Source organism: Rhinopithecus bieti, unplaced genomic scaffold, assembly GCF_001698545.2.
Source record: "Rhinopithecus bieti isolate Rb0 unplaced genomic scaffold, ASM169854v2 scaffold_24390, whole genome shotgun sequence".
NCBI classification, from domain to species: Eukaryota; Metazoa; Chordata; class Mammalia; order Primates; family Cercopithecidae; genus Rhinopithecus; species Rhinopithecus bieti.
The window spans coordinates 1,071,370-1,093,989 of NW_016811706.1; the positions used below are offsets into that span (position 1 = coordinate 1,071,370).

The 22,620-nt window shown below is 52.8% G+C and overlaps 2 protein-coding genes across 3 annotated transcripts; both read left to right on the forward strand.

Annotated features, from left to right (window-relative positions):
- Positions 1–726: 726 nt before the first annotated feature.
- LMBR1L (limb development membrane protein 1 like) lies at positions 727–15,319 on the forward strand. Of its 2 annotated transcripts, XM_017894775.1 has the most exons (17): positions 727–1,143; positions 4,557–4,641; positions 5,639–5,672; positions 6,696–6,835; positions 7,030–7,133; positions 7,776–7,902; positions 8,427–8,495; positions 8,640–8,704; positions 8,905–8,977; positions 9,069–9,152; positions 9,249–9,325; positions 9,887–9,964; positions 10,113–10,186; positions 10,813–10,903; positions 11,006–11,072; positions 14,002–14,163; positions 14,379–14,970. In XM_017894775.1, exons 1-17 carry the CDS (start codon positions 1,072–1,074, stop codon positions 14,444–14,446), a joined length of 1,470 nt encoding a protein of 489 aa, XP_017750264.1. In that variant the 5' UTR covers positions 727–1,071; the 3' UTR covers positions 14,447–14,970. The 2 variants fall into 2 exon arrangements, with proteins under 2 accessions (XP_017750264.1, XP_017750265.1); XM_017894776.1 differs by lacking the exons at positions 727–1,143; positions 4,557–4,641 and adding an exon at positions 4,658–5,058 and having other exon boundaries at positions 14,379–15,319.
- Positions 15,320–16,480: 1,161 nt separating this feature from the next.
- DHH (desert hedgehog signaling molecule) lies at positions 16,481–22,509 on the forward strand. Its single transcript, XM_017894834.1, has 3 exons — positions 16,481–17,859; positions 20,696–20,957; positions 21,591–22,509. Exons 1-3 carry the CDS (start codon positions 17,557–17,559, stop codon positions 22,214–22,216), a joined length of 1,191 nt encoding a protein of 396 aa, XP_017750323.1. The 5' UTR covers positions 16,481–17,556; the 3' UTR covers positions 22,217–22,509.
- The last annotated feature ends 111 nt before the right edge of the window (positions 22,510–22,620 follow it).

Below are 22,620 nucleotides of genomic sequence, written 5' to 3' on the forward strand. Positions count from 1 at the left end.
AAAATAAAATAAAATAAAATAAAATAAAATAAAATAAAATAAAATAAAATAAATGAGATAATAGGCTGGGTGGGTCACGCCTTGTAATCCGAGCACTTTGGGAGTCCCAGCACTTTGAGGGTAGGAGTTCGAGATCAGCCTGGGTAACATGGCTGAGATAACGACTATACAGTGAATGGCACATAGTAAATGGTTAGCTAATGTTTGACTCAGTCCCACTCTTCAGTGATCCTTGTGGGCATTTCTTCACAAAGTTGCAGGGTATTTCTGTAGTCCTCTCTCCAGTATTTTTCAGTATTTGTTCTAGCACACACTAGGCCTTCCATAAAAATGATGGAGTGAAAACCCCTGGCGGCGGGAAACCGGGGTGGGGGTGTGGGGAGGGGCACCTCAACGCAAACACACAGAAAATGCCACCGCAGAACATCGGTTACTGGGCAGAGGTACCTTTCAGAACCCCTAGGGTGCCCTCACATCCTGCCTGGCTGGCCTGATTCAAATGGTTCATTTAACCAAGGTCAAACTAACATCTTGGCTGCTACTAAAATCCAGGAACCGTCACTTTTCCCAGATAAGAGAGACAGTTGCTCAGTTAGAATCGGCAGCGGTAGGCCCAAAAGATCCCGCCTTCCTCCACAGGGCGAGCCTATCAGCGCTCCTCCAGCGATGAGCGGCAGCTCTCCAGGAGCCAATGAGTTCCTCCCCATGGAAGGAACCCGCCCACCCCTTGTGTCGTCACCAGATCTCTTAAAAAGATGGAACCTCAGCGGCGCTTCCTCGTAGCAAGCCTAGTGGCGGGTGTTTGCGTTGAAACGTGAGCGCGACCCGACCTTAAAGGGAAGGGAGCAAAGGAAGGACAGAGCCCTTTAAAACGAGGCGGGTGGTGCCTGCCCCTTTAAGGGTGGGGCATCCGGACGGCTGTATCTGAGCCCCAGACTGCCCCGAGTTTCTGTTGCAGGCTGCGAGGAAAGGCTCCTACACTGGGTCCGGGTGCTCGGCGGCGGCGGCTTCCTCCCCGCTTGTCCTCCCCGGGCCCGGAGGCACCCCGGCTCCAGTCATGCTGAGCAGAGTATGGAAGCACCTGACTACGAAGTGCTATCCGTGCGAGAACAGCTATTCCACGAGAGGATCCGCGAGTGCATTGTGAGTGCGGGGCCCCGGCGGGGAGAAGCGGGGGTTGCGGGAGAGGGGTGGGTTGGGGTCCGAGCCCACCTGGTCTCAGAGCGCCGTCAAATCATGCCTGGGCCAGCGGTGGGCGACGGAGGCCTCCATCCGGGAAGAAGGGCGGGTGCCCGGCTAGAGATCCCCTAGATGGGATCAGCTGGGTCCCTGAGCGGTAAACAAAGGCCGTCGTTTCCGTTCCTCCCCAACACGCCCCTCCCTGCCCCTCCCTCCCACCCCTCACCCAGCCCGTCTGAGAGCCTGCGGAGTCCGCCTTAGTCTGATAATAGGGGAAGGATGGGTTTGCTTCTCAAACGGGGTTGAGGGCAAACCCAGCTGACGTTGGATGAAGGGGAGAAATCGTCACTCTGAGCTTGATTCCAGAAAAGAGGGGAGGTGTAGGGATGGCAGACAGGAGGAACCTGGGGACTTGGCGGGTCATCTCCTGCTTTGGAAGAAAGGAGTCTTACTAGGGTGGATCCTAATATGTAGAGATGAGGAACAACCAAGTATCCAAGTATCCCCCCGTCTTTCTTCTTTCTCATTAGTGTTTGTTTGAAACCCTGCAAGGCTGGGTTCCCAGCCTCTCAGCTATTCCGGGGTTTCCCCAGTAAGTTGTCCTCCCAGGGCTTCAGAGGGTATCTGGCTGCTGTTCCTTACGCCATCCCTGCCACTTAGAGCGGCAGCTGAACCAGCCGCAGAGAAGTGGGCTCCTCAATTCTGGGGTAGGGGTACCCAGTGGAGCTTAGGGAGTCATATCTTCTTCAGCCTTGCTTTGAATTCTTACCTCTCTCCTTTCTCCTCTGTTTCCTTCTCCAGAGCTCCCCAGGGCAACCCTCATCTCCAAATAGTAAATGGAAAGGGAATGGTTTGGGAAAACAGAAAGAAATGTTAGTAAGTGGGGGAACCCAGTGTTGGGGTCATTCCCTTCATTTTTCTCAGGCTGGGCTCTAGCCAGCCCTGGGCAGCCTATTGGAGGTAGGGTAAATTGAGCCAGGACATAATTAGGTCTGCTCTTATCTGTGAGGACAGGAAAGTATATTAGTCTGAGTGTGCAACTCCAGTAGAAGTTTGCTTTCGGCAAGCCTTCCTTGTGTGTTTCTTGGTGGACAGTCCACATGGTGGGTTGGGCATATTGCAGAGGCACAGCCAGGTCTTGAGACAGTGTCAGGCAGGAGGCTCACATTCCTAGAGAACAGGGAGGGATGAGACCTTGGACAGAAGCAGCCTCCTGGATGTCTCCCCCATCCTTTAGTCCCATGAGCTGAGAACATCGGTGCTGGCTAAGGGTAGCCTGAAGATTTATGGTGCCTCCCCCACCTGGCTCTCATCCAGGGGCTGAAGCGCAACCTAGCCTCTTGGAACTGCGTGGAACTCCAGCCTGACCTTTTGAGCCCTCCCACCTTCCTGGCTATTACGCAAGCCCAGGGCAGAACACAGGCTGTAAAAATCTTGCAGCTACAATCTGAGTGGCTCCTTCTATTCTGCTTCCCTAATGTCAAAAGCTATGACTTTGTTCTAGATCGATGGCTCTCCTGCATCTCTGTGGATTCTTTCCTCGTATAGATAACTGTATGTGTATTCCCTGTGGGGTCACCCCTTTCTGGAGACTGGAAGACCCATGAGACTGATCCTGTCTTCTTGGCATATCTCAAACACAATAACTTCTTTTCTTGATACTCTCTGGCCCTTTTTTTTTGAGACCTGGTCTCACTCTGTCGCCCAGGCTGGAGCGCAGTCGCATGATCTTTGCTCACTGCAACCTCCGCCTCCCAGGTTCTAGTGATTCTTGTGCCTCAGCCTCCCGAGCAGGTGGGATTACAGGCACCTGCCACCACACACAGTTTTGTTTTGTTTTTTTTTTTTTTTTTTTTTGAGACTGAGTCTCTGTCGCCAGGCTGGAGTAAAGTGGCACAATTTCGGCTCACTGCAACCTCCGCCTCCTGGGTTCAAGCAATTCTCCTGCCTCAGCCTCTCGAGTAGCTGAGACTACAGGTGCATGCCACCACGCCTGGCTAATTTTTGTATTTTTAGTAGAGATGGGGTTTCACCATGTTGGCCAGGATGGCCTCGATCTCTTGACCACGTGATCCTCCCGCACTGGCCTCCAAAAGTGCTGGGATTATAGGCATGAGCCACTACGCCCAGCCAATTTTTGTAATTTTTTGTTTGTTTGTTTTTGAGACGGAGTCTTGCTCTGTCACCCAGGCTAGAGTGCAGTGGTGCAATCACGGCTCGCTGCAACCTCCACCTCCCGAATTCAATTGATTCTCCTGCCTCAGCCTCCTGAGTAGCTGGGATTACAGGCACGTACCACCACACTCAGCTAATGTTTGTATTTTTAGTAGAGACGAGGGGTTCCACTGTGTTGGTTAGGCTGGTCTCGAACTCCTGACCTCATGATCCTCCCACCTCGGCCTGCCAAAGTACTGGGATTACAGGCGTGAGCCTCCGTGCTCAGCCCAATTTTTGTATTTTTAGTAAAGACAGGGTTTCACCATGTTGGCCAGGCTGGTCTCAAACTCCTGACGTCAATTGATTCACCTGCCTTGGCCTCCCAAAGTGCTGGAATTACAGGCGTGAGCCACTGTGCCTGGTCGAGATTCTCTGTTCTTGATTATAGAGCCAAGCTGGCCAATGACTCCTCCTCTGGGCAGTAGAAGCTTACTTGGAGTAGAGTAGGAATGAATATGCAGATTAACGTGGCCGAGTTCCGCCATCACTGTCACTTGGCAGTCTAGCCAACTGTAGAAACACTAGATATTGGGCCCTAGCTAAAGCCCACTGTTAGGGGTAGAGGATTAAATGAGGCTCTGGTTTGGCCCAGCAGACCTGATCTTTCAGGCCCCTGAATAAGCATGGAATAGAAGTTGTGACTTGGTCTAGAAACATGACACCTACTTTGGGTCAAGGCACCAGTGTGGGTGGAGGTAGGAGGGTAGGGTAGTGATGGGGTGCCAGGACAATGCAGACATCTTCCTCCCCTCAAACCTGCTTCCCTTCCCAATAATGTGCTCAGAGTAAATTCCCTCTGGTTCTGTAACTGGTTTGAAATGTGTGTGCTTGTGCATTTCTAGGAGTTTTCTTTGCCCATTTACCAACCAGAGTTGGGCTGAAGCTACTTTCTCCCAGTGAAGTCCTTGTAGGGCTGGGCATGGTACTGTTTCCCCAGGTGCATGGGGCAGCCCCTGTCTGGCCCTTCTTCGAGGCCCCTGGGGCTCTGACTAGAAGGAAGTACTTGGGGGATCAGAACAGAATATACTTCCAGATGAAACCCCTGGAAGTATGGAGCCTTATCTTAAGGAAGTAATGGCCATGGAATTAACAGAGAGGCCCTTGGCTGTGGAATATGCTAAAGGTTAGAGCTTCTCATCCCAGCTCACATTCTGCTACAGATCTCAACACTTCTGTTTGCAACACTGTACATCCTCTGCCACATCTTCCTGACCCGCTTTAAGAAGCCTGCTGAGTTCACCACAGGTACTGTGATTTCCCTCCCTCCTGCCAGAGTTCCATTTGCCATGGACCAGCCTCAGGGGAATGGGCCTATGGCGCCCACTGGGAAAGGAGCAGTGGCTGTGTGGGGCTGTTCTGGATCCTTTGCCTCTTCAGCCTCCCTTTCTGCACAGACAGGGGCAAGGGCAGCTAGATGGAAGTGTCTTCTGGGCAAGTCATATAACATTTCTGATCTTCAGTTTCATCCTACAAAATGGGCATAGCAATGTCTACCTACTCCATTGTGTGGACCAAAGGAGATGGTTAATGTGAAAGCCCTTTGTGAACCTGAAGTGAGCAACTGCCGGGTGATTGTCATTACGGGCACAGTCTCTGTGTCATCTTCTCTCCTAGTGCTCCCACAGCCAGGACCAGAGACCTCCCTGATGACTGGGGCACCTGGTGATGGTGGCCTTTCTCTTTATGGGGAGTCAGAGTATGCTCAGATTGCAGCTTTCCTTCCCTAGACATTGTGTAATTGGAGGTGGGGGCACACTTGCCCCAGTTTCTAGCCCCAGCCTTTCCCCCTCTCAGGATGGCTCAGGATGAGTCCCCACCCAACAAGGCAGCTACCCTAGAGTAATTCCCTTGGGGACCTTCTCTGTGAATCTCCCTTCCCCCTCTTCTTTTCCCTTTCCTAGACCCAGCCACTGATGTAACCAACCTCACAGACTAGTTGTTTATTATATTAATATTTTGAGCATATAAAGAGGAACCTGTGATGGGAGAGATCTAGGGAGGAGGAAAGAAGTATAGGAATGTCTGGCCTGCATTCTCTTACCTGGGACCACTGATTTTTAAGCTGCCACCTTGACTGCAGAATAGGCTATGGAGTTCATAATGTGTGGTCTCCTGGAGCCTTCTGTTCAGCTCTGCCTTCTTTGAGGGGGCAGGGATGGGGCGGGGAGCACATTGTAATACTTACGGCCTCAGAACTGCCCCCTGATGTCCTGCCTCTTCCCCGTGCCTCTGTCTCTTACAGTGGATGATGAAGATGCCACAGTCAACAAGATTGCGTAAGTGTCCCTGCCTCAGCACCTAACACCAGTGGTCTTTAGGAACTGGGATCTAGGGAGGCCTAGAGCTGGAGGGAGAAGGGGGAAGTCTCACACAGTGAAGACAGAGTTTCTTTTTCCACCCCATTTCTGGCTTCCGGCTTTACCTCACCCTGGGGACGCTCAGAAAAGCTGCTGTTCCTGTCTTCCTGGTTAGGCCAGGAGCTTGTGGGAGCCTCATGGCCAGGAACATCCACTGGGGCCTGAGTCACCAGAAATGGCTCCAGCTTGGCTTCACCTCCCAGCAACCAGAGTGGGGATGCAGATTGATGGAAAAGGAGCAGGGTGTGGGGAAGATGGGAACCCCTGAGGGAGGGGCATGCTTGGTTCTGAGAGGAAGGCCCATATTCCAGGCTGCCAATGTTCACTAGCACATACAGAGAAAGATGGAGAGATGACTCCTCTGAGTCAGTAGATCAGAAGGCAGCCCTCCACCCTTGATGGACCAACGAGATAGAAGTGCCCCTCTTCAGTGTATGCAGCCCAGGGCATAGACCTTGGCTATGAAGCTAGGTTTCAGTTTCCCCTTGTCCTCCTTTGCCCTCATGCCTTTGTGCGGGGCATAGCCACATGGGATGACCCTGTGCTTATCTGGGCAAAAAGAAGTAAGCTCAGAAATCCATATCCCTGAGTAAAGAAGAGAAGCCAGGCCCCCTAGCTTTGGTATCCTACCTGGCATAACTTATAGGCATGTATGGGAGGACCACATTCCTGGGGACAGCTGGGTATGTGACATGGCAGGTGACCAGCTTCCCATGAATGCCCGAAGCTGTGCCCATCCCATGAGCTGGGGCTTCCCTGGAGGTAAAGGGCTAGGGCGGGCCGGCAGTGGGTAGAACCCCAGCTGGACGGCTCCTTCCTTAGCTCTGTCATTGCTACGGCTGATTGTGGAAGCCACAGGTGCCCTCAGGACAAATGGAACTTCTCCAGCACAGCGTAGTGAGTGCTGAGCTAAGCAAGGACACTCTCCCCTTCTCTGCCCAGGCTCGAGCTGTGCACCTTTACCCTGGCAATTGCCCTGGGTGCTGTCCTGCTCCTGCCCTTCTCCATCATCAGCAATGAGGTGCTACTCTCCTTGCCTCGGAACTACTACATCCAGTGGCTCAACGGCTCCCTCATCCATGGTTTGTGGCTCCTAGAGGCAGCTTGGGGTGGGGATAGGGAGCAGAGAGCAGATAGAGTCGGGCAGACTCAGGCAGCTGTGGGCCAATCAGTCATGTGTCGCACCTTCCCTCTCCGCTTCTCCTGCAAATGGTCAGTCTCCTGTCAGTTGCCCCTCCCTTTACTGACCATCTCTGCTTTTCCTTTTTTGCTCTAGGCCTCTGGAACCTTGTTTTTCTCTTCTCCAACCTGTCCCTCATCTTCCTCATGCCCTTTGCATATTTCTTCACTGAGTCCGAGGGCTTTGCTGGCTCCAGAAAGGTAAGTAGGGGATATGTATCCAGGCAGGAAACGGAATTCCACACACATGGTTCAACTGAAGAGATTTTAATAAAGAGGCTATTTGCAGAGGTTTAGTTAAAGGAAGTTTGAGGCTCTAGTGACAGTAGGAAGTCATTACCACCCTTAGGCCTGTAGAGACAAAGGGAGGAAATAGTTTCTAGAACCCACTAATAGCTGAAGCCAGGGATGTGAAGCTGCCCAGAGAGGAGCTGTTGTCTTAGTGTCATAATCACTGCCAAAACCATGGTGGCAGATGTGGGAGGACTCACAGGAAACATACCCTCACCCCTTTTCTACCTTCCATTCTGCTGTTGGATGCGAAACTAGAGGGCAAAGAGCTTGTGGGATGCAGACCTCAGAGGTCAGCCTCCCAGAGCAGACAACAACAAGGAATGGGTCTGGGAAAAGGAGATGCAAATGAAGAACACCTGGTATGTGGGGTGACCTTAGACTGGGGAGTGGGAAGACAGAGCAACTTAGCAGAATAAGAGGGAAACCCTCTCTCTTACCTCCTGAATCCAGACCTCTCTGGTTCCCGCAGGCTGGCCGCCATCTCCGATGTCTTTCCATCCCCACACTGCCCTGATGTTAACCTCCTTCACCTGTTGCCTCCTTCTGTAGGGTGTCCTGGGCCGGGTCTATGAGACAGTGGTGATGTTGATGCTCCTCACTCTGCTGGTGCTAGGTATGGTGTGGGTGGCATCAGCCATTGTGGATAACAACAAGGCCAGCAGAGAGTCACTCTATGGTGAGTGGCCCAGCTTCCTCCAGGCTGTGTGGCTTTTCAGTTGGCCCATGTCCATCTGCCTGGAATGACTGTAACCCACTAAAGTGGAAAAGGTTGGCACCTTCTCCCTTTGACTGAAGTTTCAAACTGATAGACATCTGGCCAAATCCAATTTGCAGAAATGTTTCATTGGCCTATGCAATGGTTTTTAAAATATATATTCTTCAGTTGCTAACATTTTAAATTGGGAGGTTTCATATTAATATCCAGATATCTAACTTTGCTTGACAAGGAGAAGATCTGGCTACATTAGTCCCTGGTGATGGGGGCCAAATAGCAGTTATACCCTTTAGTTAGGGGTTAGGATCTCCAGTTTGTTATAGGCCCTGCCATTCCCTCTTCTGCTGATGCTGGCCGGCTTTCTTCATTTGTATTACTTGCCTAACCCCTGTGGGGACTGTGCCCTTGTCTAGACTCTGAGGCCTGTCAGCCCCCAGTAAGCAAGAAGAGATGAGCTGACACCCCTCTTTTTTTTTTATCCTTAGACTTCTGGGAGTACTATCTCCCCTACCTCTACTCATGCATCTCCTTCCTTGGGGTTCTGCTGCTCCTGGGTGAGTGTACAGGGTCTGGGAGGGAATGGGTAGGGTCCTTGGACCAGAGTAACCAGGCTGGAAGGAGGGGGAATGGAGGGGCATGTTAGTTAGGCAAGGGGTGGAGAGCAGGGTCTGGCAGGTGACTGGCTCTTGTTCTCACAGTGTGTACTCCACTGGGTCTCGCCCGCATGTTCTCCGTCACTGGGAAGCTGCTGGTCAAGCCCCGGGTATGTGGTATTCCTTGCTCTTTGATCCTGCAGGGTGAGCTTCCTGCAGAGCTGGAACCAAACAATGAAACCCACAGAGTGGTGAATGAGGGTTTGGGGGAGGCCTGAGACTAGGGAGCCCTGGGAAGAACAGGGTTCTCCTGGGGCCTTTGGGTCAGGGAGCCTCTGAAAGTTAGTCTCTTCCTTTCCCCTGCCCCTAGTTGCTGGAAGACCTGGAGGAGCAGCTGTACTGCTCAGCCTTTGAGGAGGCAGCCCTGACCCGCAGGATCTGTAGTGAGTTGCAGTTCTTCCCTGATGGGGTGGTGGGCTTGGCCTGGGCAGAGACTGCCCGACTTGGGAGCAACACCATCTTCTCTGCCCTCAGATCCTACTTCCTGCTGGCTGCCTTTAGACATGGAGCTGCTACACAGACAGCTCCTGGCTCTGCAGACACAGAGGGTCCTGCTGGGTATGTGGGTTGGTAGGGCTTGGGATACCTGGGTTTCCCCAAGGAGAGTAGCCCCTGGTTCCAGGTGCTTGCTGACAGCCTCCCATCCCTGCACAGAGAAGCGGCGGAAGGCTTCAGCCTGGCAACGGAACCTGGGCTACCCCCTGGCTATGCTGTGCTTGCTGGTGCTGACGGTGGGTATACCAGCCCTAGAGGTGGGGAGTGGACCCTCAGTACTCGAGGCCTTCTCAGGGAGAGGGGAGGCGATGAGGGGACCTGGTTATCATCAGTAATAGTGGTTGCTTCTCACTGAGTGCCTGCTTTTATGTCCTGCCTGTGCTGAGCACAAATGTTGAGCACATCAATCCTCATTTTGTAGATGAAGAGACAGAGTTGAGTGACTTGCCCAAGGTCACACAGGACCAGTGAGTAGTTGTGCAGGTTTGCCCTGGCATGAGAATAAGCAGTCGATTCCCCTATGGACTCAAGAATATATCTTATCAGTTGGAAGAAGAGAGATGCCTTTTGCTATTTATCCTTTTTGCAATCCATCCACCTAGAGGAGATGTATCTTATAATGTCCTCAAAGGCACTCTGTTGCTAATAACAGCTTTGATGAGGTCCCATACAGCTCATTGGAAGCGGAGCTAGTCTTGGAAACTGGAAATGTTGGACCAGAGTCTCTGCCCATTCCTTTAGCTCTGGGTCGAGCTGTGGTCTGGGGTGGGATGGGAGTCTGACCTTGCCTCACACAGGGCCTGTCTGTGCTCATTGTGGCCATCCACATCCTGGAGCTGCTCATCGATGAGGCTGCCATGCCCCGAGGCATGCAGGTACCAGGCTGCCCTCCCACCATATCCTTTGGGGAGGGCCTAAGAACAGCTGGGGAGAGGAGGCAGAAGCTGAGGACAGTGGGAAGGCTGGGTGCCGGGTAGTGCTGATGGTGGGGAATGCTCACAGTGACACTGCCCCACTCCTCAGGGTGCCTCCTTAGGCCAGGTCTCCTTCTCCAAGCTGGGCTCCTTTGGTGCCGTCGTTCAGGTTGTACTCATCTTGTATCCTTCTGGAATACAAAAACCTGTCTCCTGGGACTCTAGACAGCACTTCTTGGACTTTGTCTCCTTTGGGACTCTAAGCAACACTGATGGGAAATGGGGCAAGTTTTCATCAACCTCGGGTTCAGAAAGAAGGAAAATACTTAATTTTGAAAGGAGAGCTGGTGGTTCAGTAGAATCTGATCAGAAGAAAATAAAAAAGAAGCCAGATGCAGTGGCTCACACAGTGCTAATCCTAGCACTTTGGGAGGCTGAGGCGGGTGGATTTCTTGAGCTTAGAATTTCAAGACTAGCCTGAGCAACATGGTGAAACCTGGTCTTTACAAAAAATACAAAAAATTAGCCGGGCGTGGTGGTGCGTGCTTGCATTCCCAGTTATGTGGGAGGCTGACGTGGGAAGATCGCTTGAGCCCAGAAGGTCAAGGCACTGGGAGCTGAAATCGCACCACTGCACTCCAGCCTGGGTGACAAAGTGAGATCCTGTCTCAAAAATAAATAAATAAATAAATAAATAAATAAATAAGCAAATAAACAAATAAAAAGTGGGCTGAGAGAGAGCTCTGTTCCCTTTGAGATGAGTTATTAATTCTTAGGAGCCAGCCAGTTCTTCCTTAATGCAGTGGCAGTTACCTAATGGTGTCCTCGGTTGTGGGCTTCTATAGCTCTCCACTCTTCCGGAGCCTGCGGCCCAGATGGCATGACACCGCCATGACGCAGGTAGCTGGGAGGGAGTAAGGGAAGCCTCCTGCGGGGTGTGGATGGGCACTAGGTGCCTGCAGCTCTTCCACCCTCACCACTCCTTTCCCTGCTTCCACCCAGATAATTGGGAACTGTGTCTGTCTCCTGGTCCTAAGCTCAGCGCTTCCTGTCTTCTCTCGAACCCTAGGTAAGTACTGAAAGGAGGAAATAAAGGAATTGGGTTTTTTTGAGTACTTACTGATGTAAAGCAGGCACTTTATTTACATGCTTTCTCTAATTCCCACAACAAACCCGTGAGTAGGTATTATCCGCATTATACAGATGAGGAAAGCGAGGCTCTTTAAAGTGCCTACACTGAGCTTCAGGGTACTGTTGCCGCAAAGTACATACTTTTTTTTTTTTTTTTTTTTTTTTTGAGACGGAGTCTTGCTCTGTCGCCCAGGCTGGAGTGCAGTGGCCGGATCTCAGCTCACTGCAAGCTCCGCCTCCTGGGTTCACGCCATTCTCCTGCGTCAGCCTCCCGAGTAGCTGGGAATACAGGCGCTCGCCACCTCGCCCAGCTAGTTTTTTGTATTTTTTTAGTAGAGACGGGGTTTCACCATGTTAGCCAGGATGGTCTCGATTTCCTGACCTCGTGATCCGCCCGCCTCGGCCTCCCAAAGTGCTGGGATTACAGGCGTGAGCCACCGCGCCCAGCGCAAAGTACATACTTTTTACATTTGCTACTGCCTCTCTCATTTACTTCTACTTTTGGTCGGGGAGCACACTTTTTTCTAAATCTTTCTCCTGGGTGAGTAATCTAGTAAATGTGCCTATTTGAAAAATGATGAACAGAGAAGCTACCTGATTGACCCAGATTATACAGCTAGTTTGAGGCAAAGTCAAGTCAGTCTAGGACCCTTGTCTCCTGAACCCCAGGCTAGTGCTTTCTCTACACTGGGGTGTCAGATAATATACTCATTCCTTCTCCTGCCTTGAAAGCTATATCTATAATTAACTGGTTAAAAAGTTCAAGAGTGGCTGGGCGCAGTGACTTGTGCCTGTAATCCCAGTACTTTGGGAGGCCAAGGCGGGCGGATCACCTGAGGCTGGGATTTCGAGACCAGCCTGACCAACATGGAGAAACCCCGTGTCTACTAAAAATACAAAATTAGCCAGGCGTGGTGGCGCATGCCTGTAGTCCCAGCTACTCAGGAAGCTGAGGCAGGAGAATCACTTGAACCCAGGAGGCAAAGGTTGCAGTGAGCTGAGCTCGTGCCATGCACTCCAGCCTGGGCAACAAGAGCGAATCTTCATCTCAAAAAAAAAAAAAAAAAGTTCGAGAATGTAACTAGTTCACCCCAAGGTAGTATGTGAGCTGCAGAGGTAACAACCGCCCTCCTACCTCCCCCTAAATACCACATCACCCTCTGTGTTTTATATATGATTTCATATTTAAATCAGTTCTGGGGCCAGGCCTGGTGGCTCACGTCTGTAATCCCACACTTTGGGAGGCCAAGGTGGACGGATTGGCTTGAGGCCAGGAGTTCAAGACCAGGCTAGCCAACATGGTGAAACCCCATCTTTATGAAAAATTTAAAAATTAGCCAGGTATGGTGGCACATGCCTGTAATCCCAGCTGGGGTGTGAGAATTGCTGAGCTTGGGAGGTAGCTGAGGCATGAGAATTGCTTGAGCTTGGGAGGTGGAGGTTGCAGCGAGCCAAGATGGTACCACTGCACTCCAGCCTGGGTGACAGAGCAAGACCCTGTCTCAGAACAACAACAAAAAAGGCCGGGCGCGGTGGCTCAAGCCTGTAATCCCAGCACTTTGGGAGGCCGAGATGGGCGGATCACAAGGTCAGGAAATCGAGACCATCCTGGCTAACACGGTGAAACCCCGTCTCTACTAAAAAATACAAAAAACTAGCCAGGCGAGGTGGCGGGCGTCTGTACGTCCCAGCTACTCAACGGCACCTGAGGCAGCGCCCTCATGAGAATGCGCATAAACCTGGGGAGGCCCGGAGCTTGCAGGTTGAGGGCTGAGCATCGGCCACTGCACTCCAGCCTGGGCGGACCGATTGCGAGACTCCTTCTCAAAAAAAAAAAAAAAAAAACAGCTGTGATCCAGGCACAGTGGTTCACGCCTGTAATCCCAGCACTTTGGGAGGCCAAAGTGGGAGGATCACTTGAGGCCAGGAGTCCTAGACCAGCTTGAGCAACATAGTGAGACCCCATCTCTACCCCCCCAAAAAAAAAGTGTTTTTGTTTTTTTTTTTAATTAGCACACCTATAGTCCTAGTTATGTGTGAGACGGAGGCAGGAGGGTTGCTTGGGCCCAGGAGTTTGAAGCTGCAGTGAACTAAGATTGTACAACTGCACTCCAACCTGGGCAACAGAGCAAGATCCTGTCTTAAGACAAAACCAAATTAAACGAAACAAAAAACAGTTCTGTTTAATTCTTAACGTTATATTATTTCCACTCTACCATTTGTATTTATGCCAGGATAATTTGTAAGACAGTAGGCTTGTGGGTCTTCCAGTTAGTTCCTTTAGGTTGGATGCAGGTAAGAATATTTACAGGTGGGGAGCAGAGTTTTTTGATTTATGATAGTATTATGAGGGGCCCAGTAAATGTTAGAATAGTGCCTGGCACAGACAGTGCTTTATGTGTGTTGTCTCATTTAATTCTTAGGAAACTGAGGCACAGAAAATTTAAGGAAATTGCCCCAGATCACACAGCTAGTTAGTGGTGGAGTTGGGATATGAACCAAAGCAGCCTGATCAGTCTGAGCGGTCAGCAACCACACTGTTCTGTCTACTAAAAAAACTTGGTGAACTGCTTGCTCCAGGCCCAGGAACAGGTAGTAGGCCCTGGGAGTTCCTGGGAACACCGGTAGCCAGAGGAGGCCTCACTGGAGGAGAAGATACCAGACTCTGGAAGCGAAGTTGAAGCAAGCCTAGCTGCTGACACTTTGAACAGTCCCGAACTACTAGTCAGCTTGCGGAGTAGAATTGGGAGAGGCCAACCTATCAGTTGCAGTGTTGAAATGTGGCCACCAGGAGGCAGCACAAAGTTGGACTGGTAGCAGAAAAGGGCCTGGGGAGCCCACCTCTCATCCTGGCCTTTGTACTTCAGGGCTCACTCGCTTTGACCTGCTGGGTGACTTTGGACGCTTCAACTGGCTGGGCAATTTCTACATTGTGTTCCTCTACAACGCAGCCTTTGCAGGCCTCACCACACTCTGTCTGGTGAAGACCTTCACTGCAGCTGTGCGGGCAGAGCTGATCCGGGCCTTCGGTGAGAGGGAGTGAGGGTGCAGGCTGTTGGGGGGTAGTAGTTATCTAGGACACTCTGGATCACGGGTCACCCCGTCACCCCAGCAGGGGAGAGGGTGTGCTTGCTGCTTTGTGGGTAACATACCTCATCCACACATTCTGTGGCTTGGCTGTCTGATCCCTAACGGACTGGACCTTTGACCTGCTTTTGACTGCCCATCTCCTCCTCTTCTCCAGGGTTGGACAGACTGCCACTGCCCGTCTCTGGTTTCCCCCGGGCATCTAGGAAGACCCAGCACCAGTGACCTCCAGCTGGGGGTGGGAGGGAGAAAACTGGACACTGCCATCTGCTGCCTAGGCCTGGAGGGAAGCCCAAAGCTAGCTGGACCTCAGGACCTGGAATCTGAGAGGGTGGGTGGCAGAGGGGAGCAGAGCCATCTGCACTGTTGCATAATCTGAGCCAGAGTTTGGGACCAGGACCTCCTGCTTTTCCATACTTAACTGTGGCCTCAGCATGGGGTAGAGCTGGGTGACTGGGTCTAGCCCCTGGTCCCAAATCTGTTTACACATCAATCTGCCTCACTGCTGTTCTGGGCCATGCCCATAGCCATGTTTACATGATTTGATGTGCAATAGGGTAGGGTGGGGACAGGGAAAGGACTGGGCCAGGCCAGGCTCGGGAGATAGATTGTCTCCCTTGGTTCTGGCCCAGCAGAGCCTAAGCACTGTGCTATCCTGGAGGGGCTTTGGACCACCTGAAAGACTAGGGATAGGAGGAGGCTTCACCCATCAGCAATAAAGTTGATCCCAGGATTTGCTTTGTTTTTTTTAAAGTGCCTGTCTCTGTGTGTATTTGAACAGCCTTGCTCCCACCAGTCCTGAGTCTGCCCAGTAAGAGAAGCAGAGGGGTCCTGCCCACCATCCTTTTCCTTCCCCTTCATCTATATTACTAGCATCCTTTGGGGACTTGGATCTGGTGTTAGGCCATGCAGTTGGGCAGTGGAAAACTCCTCCATCCTCAGCCTTGCTTAAAGCTGGCTTGTCCCCTGACTCCTTATATCCATGGCCTTAGGACATGGGCATAGGAGTAGGATAACCTCCCCCGGTACACTCACACCTTCAGCCCTGTCCTCCTTGGCTTAACTATTGGATATAGAGTAAAATAAGTGGCTGGCTGACAAGGATTTTCATTTCCTACCTGAGAGAAGAACCTGGCTTTTTACTAGAGGTCATCAGTTTCTTGAAGAGCCCATGTGCTATGCTGCTGGTAAGAGCACAAAACTTAGAGTTATACAGATTGTGTATTGCACAAGTTCCAGGGATACCATTCACCTCATAGTCATTGTATGGATAGTTACTATGATAGTTTTCTCATAAAAGTCGGGCATCTTGAGGAAGGGGTGCTTTTTTCTTTTCTTTTTTCTCTTTTCTTGTGAGACAAGATCTGGCTCTATCACCCAGGCTGGAGTGCAGTGGTATAGTCTCAGCTCACTGCAACCTCCACATTCTGGGCTCAAGCCATTCTTCCAGCTCGGGCTCCAGAATAGCTAGGACAACAAACATATGCTACCATGCGTGGCTAATTTTTGTATTTTTAGTAGAGATGGGGTTTTGCCATGTTGCCTAGGCTGGTCTTGAACTCCTGAGCTCAAGCGATCCACCTGCCTTGGCCTCCCAAAATGATGAGATTACAGAGGTGAGCCACGACACCCAGCCATCTTTTTTTTTGGGGGGGGGTCTCTCTGTGTCACCCAGATTAGAGTGCAGTGGCATGATCTTAGATCACTACAACCTTGAACTCTTGGACCCAAGTGATCCTCCTTCCTCAGTCTCCTGAGTACCTAAGACTACAGGCATGTACCACCATCACCCACTAATTATTATTTTTTTTTTTGAAATGGGGTCTCACTATGTTGACCAGGTTGGTCTTCAACTCATGGCCTCAAGCAGTCTTTGCCTCAGCCTCCCAAAGTGTTGGGATTACAGGAGTGAGCCACTGTGCCTGGCCTGGTTTTTTTCTAATGTACGCTAAGTTGCTATGAGTACTAGCCATAGAGTGGGGTGAGGGGAGAGTGAGTATGAAACACAAAGTGTAGATTCCACAAATACTTGCAGAGCACCCTTCTGTAGAGTAGGCACTTAACCTTGGAGATGCATGATAAATATGTGTGTGCTTAAGATTGCTTTGTCTAGTAAGGTGCCAAATAATTCTAATACTGTTCTACCACTGCAGTTAAGTACTGGTTCTTGAGGGAACACAGGTGGGCAGTGTTGGGACATCAAGGAAGGCTTCTTGAAGAAATGACTTCTGAACAAAAGAAATTGGATATGGTGCCTCTGAGATGAGATCTGAGTGGCTGAAAATGGAGCCCCGGGAGTCCAGAGAGGGAGAAAGCTGGAGAAGTGCCTAGATGGACAGTTAAGGGAAGTGATCCTCACCTCTTACAAAGACTTTTGAATGTCCACTGCCCTTCAGCAGCTTCCAACCGGCAGGTTATTCATTTGAAAAGCAGCAGCTATTAGATGCCTGGCAAAGAAGAGAAGGGGAAAAAAGTTGGAAGTCCTAAACCAGACAATAAGTACCAAGCTCTGTCCCTGGTTCTGGGGAAGTTCCAAAGGAGATTGTAAAGTTAGTAGAGAAATGGGCCTCTGGTATCCTCACCTCCCAGTCCTGCTTAATGCTGAGTGTGAGGAGAGATGGAAGTTGGGGAGATCTGCGGAGGACCACAGAGAAGGGAGGCTCTGGTTGTCTGCCCAAAGGGCTTGGCTGGTCTTGGGCAGAAATTGGAACCCATACTTCCTGGATGACAGCGGAGGGCATGGCCTGCCAGGGTAGGCTTTGAGAGAGCAAAAATTCCAATTCGAGTATCAGAGGACGGTGGTGTGGTTCCAAGTTTAGGCTTGGAGGTAGAAAGATGTTTAGGCAGCCAAGGACTGTAAAGCTACAAGGATTTCCTAGGCAGGTGTTTGCCTGGTTTCCAGGATGGGACACACTTCAGTCGCAAAATGGACCAGCAGTGACCGGCTAGATCCCCCGCCCGGGTGAGAAGGGGTGGGACGATCTTGGGAGAAGGGCGGAGGGCGGGGCCAGGGGCCACTTAAGGCGGAGTCCGGAGTCCGGGAGTTCTGGCAGCACCAGAGTCCTGCAGCAGAGACGGGCTGGGCTGGCACTCACCCACGACCCTCCTTCCCTGCTATGATGGTTCGTCAGTAGCAGGTCCTAGACGCCCCCCCGCCCCCGGGGGGGCACGTGTGCAGAGCTAGCAGCAGCCAGGTGCACGGAGCCACAAGAGCTCTAGGGCACTCAGGGGGCAGCTCTGCCTGCTGCCCTCTCTGGTGCCTGTGGAGATGCCTAACTGACAGGAGAGTTAGTGAGGACAGGAACGCTCGCTCTTGGCCCAGGTCCGCTGTATCCATGGCTCTCCTGACCAATCTGCTGCCCCTGTGCTGCTTGGCACTTCTGGCGCTGCCAGCCCAGAGCTGCGGGCCGGGCCGGGGGCCGGTTGGCCGGCGCCGCTATGCGCGCAAGCAGCTCGTGCCGCTACTCTACAAGCAATTTGTGCCCGGCGTGCCCGAGCGGACCCTGGGCGCCAGTGGGCCTGCCGAGGGGAGGGTGGCAAGGGGCTCCGAGCGCTTCCGGGACCTCGTGCCCAACTACAACCCCGACATCATCTTCAAGGATGAGGAGAACAGTGGTGCGGACCGCCTGATGACGGAGGTAAGGAGGGCCTCTCACTACCTGAGCCAGGGCACTGCCAGCTCCTCCGTTTTCCTGTAGCAGCCCAGGAGGGTGAGTCCAGCTTCACCTACAGAGACTTTAGCCTTAAAGATCTTCCTTGTCACCAGCCCCGGGGGGAAAAAAATCCTTACTGGCTGGACAGAGTGGTTAGGAGGGATCCTGACTAGAAGAGTCTGGGATGGGGAGGGGAGGAGGGACTGACTAGTGAGAGTGAAGCTGGGAGAGGCAGCGAGGGCGGGGAAAGGAGGATGGCGGCAGGCGAGACGGGAAATGGCTGAGGCGTGGACCGGGGGTCAGCCACCCAGCTAGGCAGGAAGGGCTGGGGTGAGCTGGGGGCCAGGAGCTGGCTAGGCAGCAGACAGAAGCCTGGCTCCTGACCTGATTGTAGAAAAGCTCTGTGGGTCGAAAAGAAGAGACTGAAAAGGACTGGGACAGGGGTGGCCAAGGGTCAGGTCACCAGACCATGTACCTGAGGAGGGGCTGGGCAGAAATTGCTTTTGGCATGAGAAACGTCCTAGAACCAGGACACATCTATTCTAGGGTCTATCCTAGGGCTATCCTAGGGTCCAAACGACAATCTTGGGGTAAAAAGTCATCCTCAGTGAGAATAACAAATGGGCCCACCTGAGAATCAGAGGACTCCTAAGTCTTCCAAGCTCTGCCTATCTCAGGGGCTTTCCTTGGAATTACATAATTAAGATAAATTCAACTACCATTTTTGAGCACTGGAACTGAATCAGCCTAGAGTGAGGTGGGCAATGCCTTGGAAGAGAAGGACCACCTCTGGCCAGTGATTTATTTTTTATTTTTTGTAGAGATGAGGTCTTGCCATGTTGCCTAGGCTAGTCTTGAACTCCTGAGCTCAAGGGATCCTCTCGACTCGGCCTCCCAAAGTGCTGGGATTACAGGTGTGAGCCACTTCATCCAGCCTGGCCAGTGATCTTGAATGTTAAAACTGAAAGAAAACTTGGGAGATCACATTCCTCCAACCCTCCCCACCCTAACTGCCACCCTCATTTTACATCTGAGAGCTGGACTTTCCCCAGGAGGAAAAGCAATTTAAACTCTCACAATTTAAAGTGGCATAGCTGGGACTAGAATTCAGGACTCCTGATTCTAAGCCCTATATACTTTCCATTACACCACCTAATTGTGTATGGAGTGGGGAGGTGAGGGGAGAGGGAGGGGTACGGATTTCCTCTGATTAATTGCCATAGTTTTCCAGGTTACTTTGTTAGGAAAACCTGTCCAGGGGAGAAAGAATTCCTTTTGCTTCTGCCCTGAAGCCTTCCTCCTACCCAGAGATTGGAAAAGGGGCATTTCTTCTTTCCTCCTTGGCCGTGGAACATTGTGACCCTTTTCTCTGGTTGCCACCTGCAGCAGAGTGGGCAGAACAAGGGACAGGCTCAGGAGGGGCTCCGACAGGCCTGGGAGCCCCCTCAGTCTTGCTTATCTCCCACACCCTGGCTGCAAAAGGCCTCCATTGAGTTGGCTCTGCACTGGGCTGCTGCCCCCGCAGGTCAGGGCCTCGGGGCCTCCTTAGGGGACGAAACGACAAAGTTGGAAGGAGCTACCACTTTTCCTGTTTTTCCCCCACTCCCCAACTCTGCGGAGGTGGAGGCGACTAGAGAAGGAGAGGGGAAAAGTGTCCTTCTGTTAGGAGGAAACCAAGTCCGAGGTGAGAGGTCGGAGGGGAAAGAAAAAAAGGAAGCTGTCCCTCTGCGCCTCCTCCCGCGGTGTCCCTGCTATGGTGCGCGCCAAGGTCTCCCGCTCCCAGGCTGGAGCGGCCAAGATAACTGTGGTCTCACTCCCCCAGGTGCAGGCTTACAGCCGCAGCTTCTTTTCCTCTTCTCCACTCTCACCCTGCAGGGGGCTCCCCAGATCCGCGCAAGGATCCCGTTATTCTCAGGTGCTATTCTCACGCCCTTCTGGGCTGCATCTAGAGCAGAGATGGGAGAGATGGGGGCTCTCCGGACTGGCAGAGCCTTAGCTGGAACTGGGAAGACTGGCCACGCGGGGGGAGGGGACCTAGCCGGACGGAGCAGGGATGGGGGGCGCGGCTTTCTGCCCTTTCCTCTCCCTGAGCCGGGGCGGCTGAAAAGCGCCTTTGTGGCCGGAGCTGCTGAGTCCGCTTCTCCCTGCGCGTCCCCGGCCTGGGCTCAGGATTCTCGCTCGGTTAAGTCATCCCGGAGAATGGCCATTGTACTTCGCGCAACCCCCGCCACCCCAATCCTTTTTCCAGCAGCCTTGATCCCGCACAGCTCCTCTTGGGCACCTCTGTAGGGGGCACCCGGAGCACGAAGGGGTTAATGCTAGGGGCCGAAAGGAGGAGGAGGAAGGAAGGAAGGAAGCGATGCCCGGTGCCAGGGAAGGCAATGAAACAAAAGATGAATCAGGAGGAGGGAGGAGAGCCGGTGCCTGGGGCGGGGGCCAGGCTCAAACAGGGGCTCCCCGGGAGCAACCAGGCCCTCCCTGACCACGCTTCCATTCGCCCTCCCAACTCTGGCCTTCTCCCAGGTTAAGCCGCTGTGCCAGAACCAATAGGGGTGAGGGACGGGCATTAAAAATGGGGAAGGAGGTAGGTATGGGCATCCCCTCTCAACCTCAGAGGTGACCCCACAGTTCTCCAACAACGCCCTGGGAACGGAGTGCAGATTGGCGACTACCATCTACTCAGATTCTCATTTCTCCAGGACACTCAAAAGCTGGGAGGGGGAGGAGTGGGGCCGGAATAACAAAGAATCAACCGTCCTTTCCAGGTCCCTTTTGCCCCCAGGGCGGTGGTGGGGAGACTGACTCCTTTATTCCCCGCCAGCGTTGTAAGGAACGGGTGAACGCGTTGGCCATTGCGGTGATGAACATGTGGCCCGGAGTGCGCCTACGAGTGACTGAGGGCTGGGACGAGGACGGCCACCACGCTCAGGATTCACTCCACTACGAAGGCCGTGCTTTGGACATCACCACGTCTGACCGCGACCGCAACAAGTATGGGTTGCTGGCGCGCCTCGCAGTGGAAGCCGGCTTCGACTGGGTCTACTACGAGTCCCGCAACCACGTCCACGTGTCGGTCAAAGCTGGTACAGTAGGAGGAGGGTGGTAAAATCCGCCCAAAGGGGGCTCCCTCCGGGAAACTGAGTCTGCAGTAGTCCTGTTGCCACCCTAGGGGAGACCAAGCGGGCTTTAGTGTTGAAAAACACCCGTCCAGGGGCCGAGGCGGTGCCTCACGCCTCTAATCCCAGCACTTTGGGAGGCCAAGGCGGGAGGATAACTTGAGGTCAGGAGTTCGAGATCAGCCTGGCCAACATGGTGAAATCCCGTCTGTATTATAAATACAAAAATTAGTCCGGGGTGGTGGCGCATGCCTGTAATCCCAGCTACTCGTGAGACTGAGGCACGAGAATCGCTTGAACCCGGGAGGTAGAAGTTGCGGTGAGCCGAGATGCTGCCACTGCACTCCATCTACTGGGCGACAGAGGGAGACCCTATCTCAAAATAAATAAATAAATAAATAAATAAATAAATAAGAGAAGAAAAAGGAAAAGAAAAGAAAGAAAACCACCCTTCCTTTTCTGCCCAGGTTGGGGCCAGTCAGGTTAATGGGAAATTGTGTTGTCCAGGACTGGCGATGTCTGCGCTGGCCTTGAGACTCGGTACCATCATTCTGGAACCACTGGTCTTGATTCAATCCTCCCTGTGGTTGTTCCCTGCAGATAATTCACTGGCGGTCCGGGCGGGCGGCTGCTTTCCGGGAAATGCAACTGTGCGCCTGTGGAGCGGCGAGCGGAAGGGGCTGCGGGAACTGCACCGCGGAGACTGGGTTTTGGCTGCCGATGCGTCAGGCCGGGTGGTGCCCACGCCGGTGCTGCTCTTTCTGGACCGGGACTTGCAGCGCCGGGCTTCATTTGTGGCTGTGGAGACCGAGCGGCCCCCACGCAAACTGTTGCTCACACCCTGGCACCTGGTGTTTGCGGCTCGAGGGCCGGCGCCCTCGCCAGGCGACTTTGCACCAGTGTTCGCGCGCCGGCTACGCGCTGGGGATTCGGTGCTGGCGCCCGGCGGGGACGCGCTTCGGCCAACGCGCGTGGCCCGTGTGGCGCGGGAGGAAGCCGTGGGCGTGTTCGCGCCGCTCACAGCGCACGGGACGCTGCTGGTGAACGATGTCCTGGCCTCGTGCTACGCGGTTCTGGAGAGTCACCAGTGGGCGCACCGCGCTTTTGCCCCCTTGCGACTGCTGCACGCGCTAGGGGCGCTGCTCCCTGGCGGGGCCGTCCAGCCGACTGGCATGCATTGGTACTCTCGGCTCCTCTACCGCTTGGCAGAGGAGCTGCTGGGCTGAGCGTCCCAGGCATAGAAACCTCGAAGCGCCCGAGGAAACGAGGGCCTGCTGGCTGAGATGTGGGGGTGTGGGCAGCAGACGATGCCGACTGGAAGGGAGGGAGAGGGAGGGGGAGGGAGAAAATGGGGCTATGCCTGGCTTAGGGGCAACCTCGAACTTAGAGGAGGTGATCCCGGGTCCTAGGTAGGTGGAGCTGATGGTGCGCACTCCTTAAAGAGGACTTTTTAGGCTGGGCGCGGTGGCTCACGCCTGTAATCCTAGCACTTTGAGAGGCTGAGGCGGGTAGATCACGAGGTCAGGAGATTCAGACCATCCTGGCTAACACGATGAAACCCCGTCTCTACTAAAAATACAAAAAAAAAAAAAAAAAAAAAAAAAAAAAAAAAAAAAAAAAAAAAAAATAA